The sequence below is a fragment of the Oncorhynchus keta genome, chromosome 35, assembly GCF_023373465.1.
Source record: "Oncorhynchus keta strain PuntledgeMale-10-30-2019 chromosome 35, Oket_V2, whole genome shotgun sequence".
In the NCBI taxonomy this organism is placed as follows: domain Eukaryota; kingdom Metazoa; phylum Chordata; class Actinopteri; order Salmoniformes; family Salmonidae; genus Oncorhynchus; species Oncorhynchus keta.
In genome coordinates, this window is record NC_068455.1 from 67,779,294 (window position 1) to 67,798,753 (window position 19,460).

The 19,460-nt window shown below is 45.7% G+C and overlaps 1 protein-coding gene and 1 long non-coding RNA gene across 5 annotated transcripts in view; both read left to right on the forward strand.

Moving 5' to 3' along the window:
- Positions 1-480: 480 nt before the first annotated feature.
- Positions 481-19,460, forward strand: part of LOC118369182 (alpha-actinin-3-like) — a 79,423-nt gene continuing 60,443 nt past the window's right edge. The window contains exon 1 of the mRNA XM_052497378.1: positions 481-795. Coding sequence (XP_052353338.1) covers positions 661-795 — 135 coding nt within the window. The 5' untranslated portion in view covers positions 481-660. The remainder of the gene's footprint in view (positions 796-19,460) is intronic.
- LOC127916107 (uncharacterized) lies at positions 12,359-15,689 on the forward strand. Of its 4 annotated transcripts, none has more exons than XR_008093419.1 (5): positions 12,359-12,532; positions 12,710-12,869; positions 12,924-12,987; positions 13,138-13,314; positions 15,585-15,689. It is a non-coding gene; the product is annotated as an uncharacterized LOC127916107 (long non-coding RNA). The 4 variants fall into 4 exon arrangements; XR_008093422.1 differs by having other exon boundaries at positions 12,710-12,837; XR_008093420.1 differs by lacking the exons at positions 13,138-13,314; positions 15,585-15,689 and having other exon boundaries at positions 12,924-13,085.

The following is a 19,460-nucleotide window of genomic DNA, read 5'->3' on the forward strand; positions in this document are numbered from 1 at the left end:
CCAAAGCGACTTACAGTCATGTGTGCATACATTTTACGTATGGGTGGTCCCGGGAATCGAACCCACTACCCTAGCGTTACAAGCGCCATGCTCTACCAACTGAGCTACAGAAGGTGATGTTGGGGTGGTGCTGGAGATGATGAATATGAGGTTGAAAAGTGGTGTTATTTCCCTTTAAGGTTATGGTAAGGGTAGAGGTTAAGCTTAGGGTGTAGGGGACAGATGTACCAAGGTTCCCGGATAGTGGTGCCTACCAGAAGCAACAGGTGCACTCCACAAGCTTTTGCTTATAAATTATGTCAGTAAGCGGTGTGATTGACGTCTCCATCCCGCTCAGTCCTCCCTGCCCCAGGATAGGTCAACTCCCCAACCACAACCCCGCCCATTGCACCTTTTTAGGGTGAATCCGATACCTGTGCGCCCGGTATCTCACTTTTTGGGGTGCGATCACGTGTGCTACTTTTGGAAAGAAGCACCCGCCAAGCAGAGCTTCTGGTAGTGGGAGCTGCACCTCCGCCGCAGTCTGTACTCTGCCTCTGCCTCTTCTTTCTCCTGACCAGCACACCTGACAGACAGCGACTCTTCAAGCCCAAGGAGGGTTCCTTCTCGTTTATTTTCTACATAATCAGAAGGGGGTACTAGAAACCCCAACAAGGCGTGATGATGGCTGTCGAAACCCAAGCGCAATACACCACCTCTTATATGATGAACGAGGAACACCAGTACATGACGCCAGAGGATGAGTGGGACAGGGACCTACTGCTGGACCCCGCCTGGGAGAAACAGCAGCGAAAGGTAGGCCACCTTTGGGATCGGGCGGTGGGTGAGTGAAGTCACTGTGGCGGTTGAGTGTTGGCTAGAGCGGCCGTTGTGCGTTACGGGCGCTTGTGTGTCTGGCTTGAGTCTAGCCCACTCGTTGCGCGTGTTTTATTAGTTCAACAAGCACCCACGGGCAGAACCAAATGTATGTCACGTAGGCTACTAAATCCCCTTTAAAAGTTATTAAAGTTGTCAAATGAAACAGCATAAACGACCGAGAGAGAGAGAGTGGGTGGTTGCGTCTTGGCTGCTGAGCTAAGGAGTTGGAGCACGGACCTGCCCCTCTCAGTTCTGGAAGCTATGAGCAGAGCGGTTAGATATTTGTTGACTTTCACTTATTTCCCTGCCAGAGGCACTTATATATATCCACCCCCACATATTTAAGCTTACCAATACAACAAATAGGGACTTTTACGCACGACTTTTCCAACAGGTCACAATGCACTACAGGCACAACTTGACCAATTACAGAAATCCTAAGCTATGTTTCTGCCTACCAGTCAATAGTTAGACCTACACAATAAAAGCAGGCCTATACACATAGAGATATACGTTGATATATTAGAAACGGAATGCTTTTTAAACTCTATCTCTCAAAACTACAAGTTGTCTATCTAAGGGAGTGTCCATTATTAGTCTGTGCTTGAGGAAGTGTCGTGTAGCCTAGAGTAGAGAGTTGTGAAGGGACCTGGGCCCACCCGTTGTCTTAGCGATCAGTTGGCCTTGCCCTACTCGCGGAAGAGGTTGACAGGTGCATTTAATGAGCTCTAGCTGTCAAACCTAAAAGTCAAATGGTCTGATGTGACAGTTAGCGATGACGTCCGCCTCGCCTGCATATGCTCTATGGTCTGGCCTAAACTTGGATGGGGACAACCATACTACAATAGGGAATTCATTGAGCATATGACCAAACTGGCCATACATGACTGTTCGTCAGCTAAGCTGTCATAGGCTTACATTTCTATATTTGGGCACCCATAGCTTTGGCCTGTGGTTAGGCCTATGTATACTTAATTACCATTAGTTTACCAGAATAAAAAAATCACTCTGTATATGCATACAAGCATTCATTAGGTCATGTATGGAGTCATTTCAGGTCTTGAGTCCATAGAAGTCAGTCATTCTATATTCTATTTCTTAGTTTGAGTCTATGGAACTCCCCTGTCTCACTATGATGGGACAGTTTCCTTCACACAGTGACTGTACAGGAGCTCACAGGGCCTTAAGGGTGAGAGACGTCAACAGATGGCCACTCTGGAGGAGAGGAGGAATGGAGGAGAGGAGAGACGGGGCTCGTATAGAAGTACACCAACGGTTCGTTTCAGGCCCACGAATAAACATGTCCTAAAAATACTCCTGAACACTTTCTGTTCCTCCCCCATCTCTCGCTGTCTTTTCTACTCCCTTCTTCTTCCTCTCTCTCTCTCTCTCTCTCTCTCTCTCTCTCTCTCTCTCTCTCTCTCTCTCTCTCTCTCTCTCTCTCTCTCTCTCTCTCTCTCTCTCTCTCTCTCTCTCTCTCTCTCTCTCTCCTCTCTCTCTCTCTCTCTCTCTCTCTCTCTCTCTCTCTCTCTCTCTCTCTCCCTCTCTCTCTCTCTCTCTCTCTCTCTCTCTCTCTCTCTCTCTCTCTCTCTCTCTCTCTCTCTCTCTCTCTCTCTCTCTCTCTCTCTCTCTCTCTCTCTCTCTCTCTCTCTCTCTCTCTCTCTCTCTCTCTCCTGGACAGTTCCCTCTCCAACAGTCTTTCTCACACCTTCTCTGTTTCTCAACAAGTTGTTGTGTAGCTGTTTATCTTCATAGAGCGTAAGTCGATATGTGCCTGTCAGCCGCGCGCACACACACACACACACACCCACACAAGAATACACACACACACCACACAAGAATACACACACACACTTTAAGGAACAGCTCAAGAAGCTGATGTAATAAATATAGAAAGCTGCATCATTCCGTGGTGAAATGGATCTGAAAGAGGCTCTGGGCACCTGTTCTAACCCCATGCTCCAGATTTCAGTGGAAAAACCCTTGGCTGCAGACAGGCTCAGTAATAAAGTGTTTGTCAACACACTGTGACTCTGTTGAACATGATACGGCTTCAGAAATGGACGACACACTCATTTTAGTTTATTGCCACTGCCGGTGACTTGTACATTTTGACTTTGGGTGTATATTTATCTATATAACCTTCATGTATAGGGTCGGATTTTGATATTTCACTTGGTCCTAAGTGGTGAAGTAGTGCGATTGACCAAGGTTCGAACCAGTGCCGCAAGACTGTGTTAGCCCGTTGAGCTAAAGCCTAGGTAATAGCCTAACACGAGGCGCTAACTCAAGTCTTCAGGTCTCAAGGCAAGGTTTTTTGTCACTAAGTTTACAAGCCACTAGTGTCATTAGCATGTTACAGTGGTGTGATATATTGTATCTGAGCGTTGGCCGCCTAAGCATTTCAGAATGAAAGGATGATGGATGAGAGGAAGGTGCAAACGATTTCTTTTCACATACCCAGTCCTCTCTGGCTTTACCTCTGTCACAGCCATTCTTTTCTGCAAATAGAGAGCTAGGGAGCTATTTTGTATGATTTGATCCAATACTTTTATGTGAAAGTGCCGTAAGCCTAAGAAGGAATAGTGTATTGTACGTTTCTACTGTATTTCAAGTTCTGTGTAACTGATACAATAAAAAAGGTTACTATAATGTTATTAAGCATATTTGTTAACCTTTATTTCACTAGGCAAGTCAGTTAAGAAGAAATTCTTATTTACAATGACAGCCAACCCGTCTAAACCCTCCCCTAACCCGGACGTTGCTGGGCCAATTGTGCGCCGCTCTATAGGACTCCAGATCACGGCCGGTTGTGACACAGCCTGGGAACAAACCAGGGTCTATAGTGACACCTCCAGCACTGCAATGCAGTGCCTTAGACCACTGCGCCACTCGGGAGGCACTCAAGCCCCAAGGCAAAACATAAAATAGACAGAGTGTTAAGTTGGCCAAGGAGGGCCCTCATCACCACAGAGTGTTAAGTTGGCCAAGGAGGGCCCTCATCACCACAGAGTGTTAAGTTGGCCAAGGAGGGCCCTCATCACCACAGAGTGTTAAGTTGGCCAAGGAGGGCCCTCATCACCACAGAGTGTTAAGTTGGCCAAGGAGGGCCCTCATCACCACAGAGTGTTAAGTTGGCCAAGGAGGGCCCTCATCACCACAGAGTGTTAAGTTGGCCAAGGAGGGCCCTCATCACCACAGAGTGTTAAGTTGGCCAAGGAGGGCCCTCATCACCACAGAGTGTTAAGTTGGCCAAGGAGGGCCCTCATCACCACAGTGATGACAGGATGTGGACTATTCACAGTTTCACACTCAGAAACAACAGACGTCAACTTAATATGATCAGGGAGGCCATTCCCCTGTGGATGGTAAGCTTACACCTTCCTCTTCTAAGAAACCCAGAATGTGAGGCTGAGGCTGCTGCCGTTATATGTAATAGGTTATATATAGGTTCGAATAGTGTTAGGATGAGCTACTGAGATGCCAAGCAGTTATTCAGCTAGCTAGCCAGTTAGTAGCTGAAAACCCAGAGTATGCAATTAGGGCTCTATAAAATCTGCACTCAATTAAATGTTAACTACAAAGTAGCTTTTGTGTACCTGGCAGAATGATATCATGATTATTTGCATCAATCCAGTAGCCGTTTGTTTTGCAAAATCTGCAATCATATGAGCGTCCCAGAAACATGGCTAACCAAACAACACTCTCTTGCTGGTGGTCACTCCCATTAAAGGGTAACTACATACTAAAAAATGGTTTAAAAACATTTATCCCAGACCTCAAAATTGGTCTCCTGATGCAGTTTAAGCATTGTTGTGGACTGAGAACATCCAATTTAGTTGTTTTTCTTTTTTTAAAGTGTGATTTTGAGAGTTAAAACCTGAAAAAACGGGGAAAACGGGAAGCTGAAAAAACTGGGGGAAACGGAAAGCTGGAAACACAAACGGAGAAAAATAAATTGGGGAAAAACAAAATGGAATCAGGCTAAAAATGAAACTGATTTTATAGGGGCCTATGTAATGTGAACCACTCCGCATTGGACTTATTCCCGTAGGAAGAGGATCACTCTCATAGCCTGTGTCCCAAATGGCACCCTTTCCCTATATAGTGCACTACTTTTGACCAGATTCAGTTTCAGAGCCCTATGGACCTGTAGTGCACTATGTTTGCAACCTCAGTCAGTGTTCATAGGCTTGGCGTGGACGCTTGAGAGCTTATCTTTGAGTAGTAGATATTGATCCATCAAGAAAACGATCACTGGTTGTTGTTGTGGTTACTGTCTTTCTGTAAGGCCTGTAAGCTGCTCAGGGAGCCCAAGGAAGTAGGCTTTGATGGTGTGTGTGTGTCTGTGTGTGTCTGTGTGTGTCTATGTGTGTCTATGTGTGTCTGTGTGTGTCTATGTGTGTCTGTGTTTGTCCGTGTGTGTCTGTGTGTGTTTGTGTGTGTCCGTGTGTGTCCGTGTGTGTCTGTGTGTGTCAATGTGTGTCAATGTGTGTCCGTGTGTGTCCGTGTGTGTCCGTGTGTCCCCGTGTGTGTCTGTGTGTGTCAGTGTGTGTCCGTGTGTGTCCGTGTGTGTCCGTGTGTGTCAATGTGTGTCCGTGTGTGTCTGTGTGTGTCTGTGTGTGTCTGTGTGTGTCTGTGTGTGTCTGTGTGTGTCAATGTGTGTCCGTGTGTGTCCGTGTGTGTCTGTGTGTGTCAATGTGTGTCCGTGTGTGTCCGTGTGTGTCCGTGTGTGTCCGTGTGTGTCAATGTGTGTCCGTGTGTGTCAATGTGTGTCCGTGTGTGTCAATGTGTGTCCGTGTGTGTCCGTGTGTGTCCGTGTGTGTCCGTGTGTGTCCGTGTGTGTCCGTGTGTCCGTGTGTCCGTGTGTGTCCGTGTGTGTCCGTGTGTGTCCGTGTGTGTCCGTGTGTGTCCGTGTGTGTCCGTGTGTGTCAATGTGTGTCCGTGTGTGTCCGTGTGTGTCCGTGTGTGTCAATGTGTGTCCGTGTGTGTCAATGTGTGTCCGTGTGTGTCCGTGTGTGTCCGTGTGTGTCCGTGTGTGTCAATGTGTGTCCGTGTGTGTCAATGTGTGTCCGTGTGTGTCCGTGTGTGTCCGTGTGTGTCCGTGTGTGTCTATGTGTGTCTGTGTTTGTCCGTGTGTGTCTGTGTGTGTCTGTGTGTGTCCGTGTGTGTCCGTGTGTGTCTATGTGTGTCTGTGTGTGTCCGTGTGTGTCCGTGTGTGTCTGTGTGTGTGTTGGTCGAGAAGTAGATATCAATTGAAATCAAATAAAATGTTATTTGTCACATGCTTTGTGGACAACAGGTGTAGACTAACAGTGAAATTCTTACTTACGGGTCATTTTCCAACAATGCAGAGTTAACGATAAGTTAAAGATCAAAATTGGAATATTGGCAAAGTGAATAACGAATAATAATGAGTAAAAAATAACATGGCTATATGTAGTGAGTAGAAAATAACATGGCTATATATAGTGAGTAGAAAATAACATGGCTATATGCGTTGAGATTGCCTGCAATGACAACAAGCTCAGTCCGATGATGCTGTGAGACACCGCCCCAGACCATGACAGATTCTCCACCTCCAAAATGATCCCGCTCCAGAGTACAGGCCTCGGTGTAACGCTCATTCCTTCGACGATAAACGTGAATCCGACCATCACCCCTAGTGAGACAAAACCGCGACTCGTCAGTAAAGAACACTTTTTGCCAGTCCTGTCTGGTCCAGTGACGGTGGGTTTGTGCCCATAGGTGACGTTATTGCTGGTGATGTCTGGTGAGGACCTGCCTTACAACAGGCCTACAAGCCCTCAGTCCAGTCTCTCTCAGCCTATTGAGGACAGTCTGAGCACTGATGGAGGGATTGTGTGTTCCTGGTGTAACTCGGGCAGTTGTTGTTGCCATCGTGTACCTGTCCCGCAGGTTTGATGTTCGGATATACCGACCCTGTGCAGGTGTTGTTTACACGTGGTCTGCCACTGCGAGGACGATCAGATGTCCGTCCTGTCTCCCTGTAGTGTTGTCTTAGGCGTCTCACAGTACGGACATTGCAATTTACTGCCCTGCCCATATCTGCAGTCCTCATGCCTCCTTGCAGCATCCTAAGGCACGTTCATGCAGATGAGCAGGGACTCTGGGCATATTTCTTTTGGTGTTTTTCAGAGTCAGAAGAAAGGCCTCTTTAGTCTCCAAAGTTTTCATAACGGTGACCTTAATTGCCTACCGTCTGTAAGTTGTTAGTGTCTTAACGACCGTTCCACAGGTGCATGTTCATTAATTGTTTATGGTTCATTGAACAAGCATGGGACATAGTGTTTAAACCCTTTACAATGAAGGTCTGTGAAGTTAAGATTTTTACGAATTCTTTGAAAGACAGGGTCCTGAAAAAGGGACGTTTCTTTTGTTGCTGAGTTTATAAAGGCTCGCAGCTGTATTCGCTGCCAAAGTGATTCTAACATGTATTGAATACTTACGTAAATTTGATATTTCTAATCTTACTGTGCTGCTGCTCCAGTTTCAACTGTTCTGCCTTATTATTATTGGACCATGCTGGTCATTTATGAACATTTGAACATCTTGGCCATGTTCTGTTATAATCTCCACCCGGCACAGCCAGAAGAGGACTGGCCACTCCACATAGCCAAGTTCCTCTCTAGGTTTCTTCCTAGGTTTTGGCCTTTCTAGGGAGTTTTTCCTAGCCACCGTGCTTCTACACCTGCATTGCTTGCTGTTTGGGGTTTTAGGCTGGGTTTCTGTACAGCACTTTGAGATATCAGCTGATGTACGAAGGGCTATATAAATACATTTGATTTGATTTGATATTTCATTTTCAACAAATTTGCCAACATTTATTAAAACATGTTTTCACTTTGTCATTATGGGGTATAGTGTGTAGATGGGTGAGATTTTGTATTTATTGAATTCAGGCTGTAACACAACAAAATGTGTAATAAGTCAAGGGGTTTCTGAAGGCACTGTATGTAGTGTACGTATAGATAGGGGTAAAGGGACTAGCAGCAGCGTGTGAACGTGTGTGTGTGGCGTCTGTATGCATATGTGTGCATGTTATTAGTCAGTGAAAGAGAGTTAGTGCAAAAAAGAGGCAAATACAGAATGTAGCCGATAGGATAGACTAGGGGAGATAGGATAGACTAGGGGAGATTGGATAGACTAGGGGAGATTGGATAGACTAGGGGAGATTGGATAGACTAGGGGAGATTGGATAGACTAGGGGAGATTGGATAGACTAGGGGAGATTGGATAGACTAGGGGAGATTGGATAGACTAGGGGAGATTGGATAGACTAGGGGAGATTGGATAGACTAGGGGAGATTGGATAGACTAGGGGAGATTGGATAGACTAGGGGAGATAGGATAGACTAGGGGAGATAGGATAGACTAGGGAGATAGGATAGACTAGGGGAGATAGGATAGACTAGGGGAGATAGGATAGACTAGGGGAGATAGGATAGACTAGGGGAGATAGGATAGACTAGGGGAGATAGGATAGACTAGGGGAGATAGGATAGACAGGATAGACTGAATGAGATAGACTGAATGAGATTAGGGTGTCTATGTGTCTATGAGAGTCAGGAAATGATGTTGAGTATTTGACAATGAGTGTTTCGACCACTGGACTAAAGGCAGCGCAAACAGATGTGGGACCAGAGTTCAATGGTACTTGCTTGAGAATGCGTTTTTCACTGATATAAGTTGTCCGTCTGACACTGCCCGCACTGCAAGTGAGTGCAAGACAGAACTGAACTGGCCAACCGAACAGAGAGTGTGTGTGTAGGCGAGGTGAGAGAGAGATAGAGAGCTTGTAGTGAGATCAGATGGCAGTTGCTATTCCAGAAGCTGTGTCCATGTAGGGAGGCTTCTATAAACTACCTTAGTGGAGCTAGGAGTCCTGGGAGGGAGCAGGAAGGGCTGAGGAGTGTGTGTACTGTGTATCGCTCTCTGTATGTGTGTGTGTGTGTGTGTGTGTGTGTCTGTGTGTGTCGGTGTGTGTGTCTGTGTGTATGTGTGTGCGTGCGTGTGTGTGTATCGCTCTCTGTGTGTGTGTGTGCGTGTGTGTGTGTCTGTGTGTCTGTGTATGTGTGTGAAACAGCATCGCCACTTTCAGCAGTAAAACCCTTTCTGCGTGTGTATATAATCTGATATCAGAATCCTGTTTTATGGGGTCATAACAAAATAGAACTGCTAGCTCAGAGGAGTTTGGTGATTGTGACTCAGCGACAACACTTACACTGACACCTATAGTCATACCTCCCTTTAAAGAGGTTTTGTATATCTTCAGACTTTTGTATAACTTTTGAAAGTAGCATTCAGGAGCCGAAAACGGGTCCCTTGAAAATTGTGCACTATTGTGTACAATGTCATCCATTTAATTTGATATGTTGCATCCTGCAAAAAAATATTTGTATGGTATAGTATGTTACGGATTCCAATTCATACAATATGTTATGAATTTGTAAGTGCTTAAGATCCCGTTCAATCTCTAACAATTGGAATACTGTAATTACTCAGGGCTCCGAGTTGCACAGCAGTCTAAGGCACTACATCTCAGTGCAAGAGGCGTCACTACAGACACCCTGGTTCAAATCCAGGCTGTATCACAACCGAATGTGATTGGGAGTCCTATAGGTCTGCGCACAATTGGCCCAGCGTCGTCCGGGTTTGGCGGGTGTAGATTGTCATTGTAAATAAGAATTTGTTCTTAACTGACTTGCCTTAGGTTAAATAAAAATTGAATGGCATGGCACATCACACTGAAAATATATATGGCACATCTCTTACATTGCGTTTGGTAATGTTGACACTGAAAATATAAATGGCACATCTCTTACATAGGGTTTGGTAATATTCACACTGAAAGTGTATATCTTAGATTGAGTTTGGTATTATTCACATTTGACAACATGGTAATCCTCAGTCTGGCAGTTACAAGAGCTGTGATTGGGTGTTGTCACAGTAACCAGTGCCTGAGTATTGTTCCAGTGATAGGCTGTAGTTTATGAGAGATTCGTCATTGGTCACAAGTTACAACTCAGGACATTGGGGCCCATGACATCAGGAAGTAAAAGACAAAAGGAAGGTCATGATCTGATCTAAGATCAGTATTGTGTTTACTTCCTAATGGTCAAGGCTAGCATTTACCCTGGATGAACTGATCCTAGACAGGTCCTAGCAGTTTAGCCCTATTGACAGGAGACACGCCTGTTGAAATTAGAACCCCCCCCTCGCTCCCCTCCTCATATAAGACAGGCGCTCAGCTGTAAATCCTACTCCCCTATTTAAGCAATTTATCCCCTCTGCAATCATTAATCACAGAGCCCACGGCACATTAATGAACCTCCCCTCACTGCTGTCCTTGCAAAGCCCCCCCCTCTCTCTCTCTTTCACACACACACACACACACACACACACACACACACACACACACGGCCTCATAAATAAGCAACACATGAACACAGAATCACATTTTAAACCTGTAGCATTTGGTCCATTTCAGATTTCCTGTCTAATAATTGTTTGCGGATCAGAGTTAAAGACAAAGTGCAGCATTCTTCATCCTGATGATGTTGTAGCTAGAGGCCTATCTCTGTTTCCTTCCATCTCTGTCCCTGCACGGTTGTTGGTTTCAACGAGAACATGTTCTCAGTCAACCTACCTGGTAAAAAAATACAATTCAATCAGATGTGAGAGTGTGGGGGGGCTTTGACGAGGAGGGCTCCATGCTGCTAATTCAGCATGCCAGCGAAGGCAAGCCAAAGCCCCTGATCCTCCAAATGTAGAAATTTTAGGCCTGGGGTTTAGGATGCTGGCCTCCAGAGGCCCTATTCCCTTAATAGTGCATACCTTTGACCAGAGCCGGGCCCTGTAGGAATCTGAAAATCTGGTGACTTGAAGAAGCGGCACTGGTAAAAGGTCTAGAGAATCTAAACGATTCCTCATTTTTTGGGAACTGGCTTCAAAAATCAAAATGTATTTCCTGATATACAGCACCATTGAACATCTTTTGAATTGAAATCTATTTTGAAGATCTATTTAAAAAAAGAGAATATATTTGATGATGTGTGTTACTCTTGTCCCGTTGTGTTTGAGGTAATGGTTGTTTGGGATTCATGGGAAGTGGAATTGCTGTAATTTGAGGTTGGAAGGTGGGGTGGGATATCATCGTCCCAAAGAGTCCTGGCGAGGTGGCAACCAAGTTCAGGCCTCAGGCAACCAAGTTCAGGTCTCAGGGATATTTAAAACCCTCATGAGGGGATGGAGCGATGTGGGGAGGGGGGTGCGGTCACACCTGTTGTATGGCCTATCCCCCCTCCCCTCCCCTCCCCTACATTATACTGTATAATGAAACTCAATAAAAAAATAGACATTTCACATACATACATTACAAGTAACCACTGACAACTGATAATATAAGCATTGACAACTCTTTCTGTCAGCTGTCAAAAAACGAAAACGTTACTGTATGGCTATAGTCACTCTGTCAAGAAAGTCAGCATCTTACTTAGTTGGTGTAGAGCAGAAACAGTTGAGATGGAATCTGTAGATCAGGTGCCACAATATGTCATATTTATTTAGAGTGCAGTCAGTGATGAAGAAGACTGGATCAGGAGTTGAGTTTTTACAAAATGTACACTTACTTACTTGGTCAAAATACTATTAATAATCTGACTGCTATAAAGGCAAAATGTCTATAAAATTACACTTTACAGGTTGAGCTTCAGTGGCATATTAGGATGTACTAGGGGTCAGGTGGGGTCACCGTGGGGGCGTATAGCATTGCATTGTGAACATGTGTAAGTGTGTGTGTGAGTACATACAGTGGTTGTTCTCTCTCTCATTGTCCCCCCACCTGTGTGTTTGGGAGAGCAGCAATGTACTGCGGCCAAAGGGGAACTGGTGCCTTGTCACTGTGTGAAGGTTTGCAGGCCACACGTTTCTCAGACTCCTCTAACAATTGTTAGCATCAAACAGCCCTCAGACGGTGGCTGCTCTCCAGTGTGCGTAAATGTGTGTGTGTGTGTCTGTGTGTGTTAATGTGTATGCGTGTGTGTGTGTGTCTGTGTGTGTCTGTATGTGTCTGTATATGTGTGTATGTCTGTCTGGCTGGCTGGCGGTCTGTCTGTCTGGCTGGCTGTCTGGCTGTCTGTCTGGCTGGCAGTCTTCTCTATTTATAATGATAAAGGTTGCTTCTGTTTTTCTCCACAGCATCAGACCTCATCAGGGTAGCAGTGCCTGAGGATTAGAAACACACTGTATTTTGCATAGTTGAGTGTTCCTGTGGAGTTTGTGACCCCATAGTAAAGGTGTGTGTGCGTCCGTGCCTGTATGTGAGCCAAGTGTGAGGATGTTGACCTTATAAACACACCATAAGCAGTCTGTGTCAAGTCCAGCACATTACAATAGAACAGGAAGGAAAGGACAGCACATTACTATAGAACACGTGGGACAGGACAGTACTATAGAACAGGTGGGACAGGACAGCACATTACCATAGAACAGGTAGGAAAGGACAGCACATTACCATAGAACAGGTAGGAAAGGACAGCACATTACCATAGAACAGGTAGGAAAGGACAGCACATTACCATAGAACAGGTAGGAAAGGACAGCACATTACCATAGAACAGGTAGGAAAGGACAGCACATTACCATAGAACAGGTGAGACAGTACATTACTATAGAACAGGTGAGACAGTACATTACTATAGAACAGGTAGGAAAGGACAGCACATTACCATAGAACAGGAAGGAAAGGACAGCACATTACTATAGAACACGTGGGACAGGACAGTACTATAGAACAGGTGGGACAGGACAGCACATTACCATAGAACAGGTAGGAAAGGACAGCACATTACCATAGAACAGGTAGGAAAGGACAGCACATTACCATAGAACAGGTAGGAAAGGACAGCACATTACCATAGAACAGGTAGGAAAGGACAGCACATTACCATAGAACAGGTAGGAAAGGACAGCACATTACCATAGAACAGGTGAGACAGTACATTACTATAGAACAGGTGAGACAGTACATTACTATAGAACAGGTAGGAAAGGACAGCACATTACCATAGAACAGGTAGGAAAGGACAGCACATTACCATAGAACAGGTAGGAAAGGACAGCACATTACCATAGAACAGGTAGGAAAGGACAGCACATTACCATAGAACAGGTAGGAAAGGACAGCACATTACCATAGAACAGGTGAGACAGTACATTACCATAGAACAGGTGAGACAGTACATTACCATAGAACAGGTGAGACAGTACATTACTATAGAACAGGTGAGACAGTACATTACTATAGAACAGGTGAGACAGTACATTACTATAGAACACGTGGGACAGGGCAGGACAGCACATTACTATAGAACAGATGGGACAGGACAGCACATTACCATAGAACAGGTGAGACAGTACATTACTATAGAACACGTGGGACAGGGCAGGACAGCACATTACTATAGAACAGATGGGACAGGAGAGCACATTACTATAGAACAGGTGGGACAGGACAGCACATTACTATAGAACAGGTGGGACAGGACAGCACATTACTATAGAACAGGTGGGACAGGACAGCACTTTACTATAGAACAGGTGGGGCAGGACAGCACATTACTATAGAACAGATGGGACAGGACAGCACATTACTATAGAACAGGTGGGACAGGACAGCACATTACTATAGAACAGGTGGGACAGGACAGGACAATACTATAGAACAGGTGGGACAGGACAGGACAGCACATTAGTATAGAACAGGTGGGACAGGACAGCACATTACTATAGAACAGGTGGGACAGGACAGGACATTACTATAGAACAGGTGGGACAGGACAGCACTTTACTACAGTACATGTGGGACAGGACAGCACATTACTATAGAACAGGTGGGACAGGACAGGACATTACTATAGAACAGGTGGGACAGGGCAGGACAGCACATTACTATAGAACAGATGGGACAGGACAGCACATTACTATAGTACATGTGGGACAGGACAGTACATTACTATAGAACAGGTGGGACAGGACAGGACATTACTATAGAACAGGTGGGACAGGACAGCACATTACTATAGAACAGGTGGGACAGGACAGCACATTACTATAGAACAGGTGGGACAGGACAGCACATTACTATAGAACAGGTGGGACAGGACAGGACAGCACTTTACTATAGAACAGGTGGGACAGGACAGCACATTACTATAGAACAGGTGGGACAGGACAGCACATTACTATAGAACAGGTGGGACAGGACAGGACATTACTATAGAACAGGTGGGACAGGACAGCACATTACTATAGAACAGGTGGGACAGGACAGCACTTTACTATAGAAAGGGTGGGACAGGACAGCACATTACTATAGAACAGGTGGGACAGAACAGCACATTACTATAGAACAGGTGGGACAGGACAGCACATTACTATAGAACAGGTAGGACAGGACAGCACATTACTATAGAACAGGTGGGACAGAACAGCACATTACTATAGAACAGGTGGGACAGGACAGGACAGCACTTTACTATAGAACAGGTAGGACAGGACGGCACATTACTATAGAACAGGTGGGACAGGACAGGACAGTACTATAGAACAGGTGGGACAGGACAGGACAGCACTTTACTATAGAACAGGTAGGACAGGACAGTACATTACTATAGAACAGGTGGGACAGGACAGTACAGTACTATAGAACAGGTGGGACAGGACAGCACTTTACTATAGAACAGGTGGGACAGGACAGTACAGTACTATAGAACAGGTGGGACAGGACAGCACTTTACTATAGAACAGGTGGGACAGGACAGTACAGTACTATAGAACAGGTGGGACAGGACAGCACATTACTATAGAACAGGTGGGACAGGACAGCACATTACTATAGAACAGGTGGGACAGGACAGCACATTACTATAGAACAGGTGGGACAGGACAGCACATTACTATAGAACAGGTGGGACAGGACAGTACATTACTATAGAACAGGTGGGACAGGACAGCACATTACTATAGAACAGGTGGGACAGGACAGCACATTACTATAGAACAGGTGGGACAGGACAGCACAATACTATAGAACAGGTGGGACAGGACAGCACATTACTATAGAACAGGTGGGACAGGACAGTACATTACTATAGAACAGGTGGGACAGGACAGCACAATACTATAGAACAGGTGGGACAGGACAGCACAATACTATAGAACAGGTAGGACAGCACATTACTATAGAACAGGTGGGACAGGACAGCACATTACCATAGAACAGGTAGGAAAGGACAGCACATTACCATAGAACAGGTAGGAAAGGACAGCACATTATCATAGAACAGGTAGGAAAGGACAGCACATTACCATAGAACAGGTGAGACAGTACAGCACATTACTATAGAACACGTGGGACAGGGCAGGACAGCACATTACTATAGAACAGATGGGACAGGACAGCACATTACTATAGAACAGGTGGGACAGGACAGCACATTACTATAGAACAGGTGGGACAGGACAATACTATAGAACAGGTGGGACAGGACAGGACAGCACATTACTATAGAACAGGTGGGACAGGACAGCACATTACTATAGAACAGGTGGGACAGGACAGGACATTACTATAGAACAGGTGGGACAGGACAGCACTTTACTATAGAACAGGTGGGACAGGACAGGACATTACTATAGAACAGGTGGGACAGGGCAGGACAGCACATTACTATAGAACAGATGGGACAGGACAGCACATTACTATAGAACAGGTGGGACAGGACAGCACATTACTATAGAACAGGTGGGACAGGACAGGACATTACTATAGAACAGGTGGGACAGGGCAGGACAGCACATTAGTATAGAACAGATGGGACAGGACAGCACATTACTATAGAACAGGTGGGACAGGACAGGACATTACTATAGAACAGGTGGGACAGGACAGCACTTTACTATAGTACATGTGGGACAGGACAGTACATTACTATAGTACATGTGGGACAGGACAGTACATTACTATAGAACAGGTGGGACAGGACAGGACATTACTATAGAACAGGTGGGACAGGACAGCACATTACTATAGAACAGGTGGGACAGGACAGTACATTACTATAGAACAGGTGGGACAGGACAGCACATTACTATAGAACAGGTGGGACAGGACAGGACAGCACTTTACTATAGAACAGGTGGGACAGGACAGCACATTACTATAGAACAGGTGGGACAGGACAGCACATTACTATAGAACAGGTGGGACAGGACAGGACATTACTATAGAACAGGTGGGACAGGACAGCACATTACTATAGAACAGGTGGGACAGGACAGCACTTTACTATAGAAAGGGTGGGACAGGACAGCACATTACTATAGAACAGGTGGGACAGAACAGCACATTACTATAGAACAGGTGGGACAGGACAGCACATTACTATAGAACAGGTAGGACAGGACAGCACATTACTATAGAACAGGTGGGACAGGACAGCACATTACTATAGAACAGGTGGGACAGGACAGGACAGCACTTTACTATAGAACAGGTAGGACAGGACGGCACATTACTATAGAACAGGTGGGACAGGACAGGACAGTACTATAGAACAGGTGGGACAGGACAGGACAGCACTTTACTATAGAACAGGTAGGACAGGACAGTACATTACTATAGAACAGGTGGGACAGGACAGTACAGTACTATAGAACAGGACAGCACTTTACTATAGAACAGGTGGGACAGGACAGTACAGTACTATAGAACAGGTGGGACAGGACAGTACAGTACTATAGAACAGGTGGGACAGGACAGCACATTACTATAGAACAGGTGGGACAGGACAGCACATTACTATAGAACAGGTGGGACAGGACAGCACATTACTATAGAACAGGTGGGACAGGACAGCACATTACTATAGAACAGGTGGGACAGGACAGCACATTACTATAGAACAGGTGGGACAGGACAGTACATTACTATAGAACAGGTGGGACAGGACAGCACATTACTATAGAACAGGTGGGACAGGACAGCACATTACTATAGAACAGGTGGGACAGGACAGCACAATACTATAGAACAGGTGGGACAGGACAGCACATTACTATAGAACAGGTGGGACAGGACAGTACATTACTATAGAACAGGTGGGACAGGACAGCACAATACTATAGAACAGGTGGGACAGGACAGCACAATACTATAGAACAGGTAGGACAGGACAGCACATTACTATAGAACAGGTGGGACAGGACAGCACATTACTATAGAACAGGTGGGACAGGACAGCACATTACTATAGAACAGGTGGGACAGGACAGCACATTACTATAGAACAGGTGGGACAGGACAGCACATTACTATAGAACAGGTGGGACAGGACAGCACATTACTATAGAACAGGTGGGACAGGACAGCACATTAATATAGAACAGGTGGGACAGGACAACACATTACTATAGAACAGGTGGGACAGGACAGCACATTACTATAGAACAGGTAGGACAGGACAGCACATTACTATAGAACAGGTGGGACAGGACAGGACAATAGTATAGAACAGGTGGGACAGGACAGCACATTACTATAGAACAGGTGGGACAGGACAGCACATTAATATAGAACAGGTGGGACAGGACAGGACAGCACTTTACTATAGAACAGGTGGGACAGGACAGGACAGCACTTTACTATAGAACAGGTGGGACAGGACGCACAGTACTATAGAACAGGTGGGACAGGACACACAGTACTTTACTATAGAACAGGTGGGACAGGACACACAGTACTTTACTATAGAACAGGTGGGACAGGACACACAGTACTATAGAACAGGTGGGACAGGACAGCACATTACTATAGAACAGGTGGGACAGGACAGCACATTACTATAGAACAGGTGGGACAGGACAGGACAGTACTATAGAACAGGTGGGACAGGACACACAGTACTATAGAACAGGTGGGACAGGACAGGACGGCACATTACTATAGAACAGGTGGGACAGGACAGCACATTACTATAGAACAGGTGGGACAGGACAGGATAGCACATTACTATAGAACAGGTGGGACAGGACAGGACATTACTATAGAACAGGTGGGACAGGACACTCAGTACTATAGAACAGGTGGGACAGGACACTCAGTACTATAGAACAGGTGGGACAGGACAGGACATTACTATAGAACAGGTGGGACAGGACAGCACAGTACTATAGAACAGGTGGGACAGGACACACAGTACTATAGAACAGGTGGGACAGGACAGGACATTACTATAGAACAGGTGGGACAGGACATTACTATAGAACAGGTGGGACAGGACAGCACATTACTATAGAACAGGTGGGACAGGACACACAGTACTATAGAACAGGTGGGACAGGACAGCACATTACTATAGAACAGGTGGGACAGGACAGCACATTACTATAGAACAGGTGGGACAGGACAGCACATTACTATAGAACAGGTGGGACAGGACAGCACATTACTATAGAACAGGTGGGACAGGACAGGACATTACTATAGAACAGGTGGGACAGGACACACAGTACTATAGAACAGGTGGGACAGGACAGCACATTACTATAGAACAGGTGGGACAGGACAGGACAGCACTTTACTATAGAACAGGTGGGACAGGACAGCACATTACTATAGAACAGGTGGGACAGGACAGCACATTACTATAGAACAGGTGGGACAGGACAGCACATTACAATAGAACAGGTGGGACAGGACAGCACATTACAATAGAACAGGTGGGACAGGACAGCACATTACAATAGAACAGGTGGGACAGGACAGCACATTACAATAGAACAGGTGGGACAGGACAGGACAGCACTTTCACTTTACTATAGAACAGGTGGGACAGGACAGCACATTACTATAGAACAGGTGGGACAGGACAGCACATTACTATAGAACAGGTGGGACAGGACAGCACATTACTATAGAACAGGTGGGACAGGACAGCACATTACTATAGAACAGGTGGGACAGGACAGCACATTACTATAGAACAGGTGGGACAGGACAGTACATTACTATAGAACAGGTGGGACAGGACAGCACATTACTATAGAACAGGTGGGACAGGACAGCACATTACTATAGAACAGGTGGGACAGGACAGCACAATACTATAGAACAGGTGGGACAGGACAGCACATTACTATAGAACAGGTGGGACAGGACAGCACATTACTATAGAACAGGTGGGACAGGACAGCACATTACTATAGAACAGGTGGGACAGGACAGCACATTACTATAGAACAGGTGGGACAGGACAGCACAATACTATAGAACAGGTGGGACAGGACAGCACATTACTATAGAACAGGTGGGACAGGACAGTACATTACTATAGAACAGGTGGGACAGGACAGCACAATACTATAGAACAGGTGGGACAGGACAGCACAATACTATAGAACAGGTGGGACAGGACATTACTATAGAACAGGTGGGACAGGACATTACTATAGAACAGGTGGGACAGGACAGCACATTACTATAGAACAGGTGGGACAGGACAGCACATTACTATAGAACA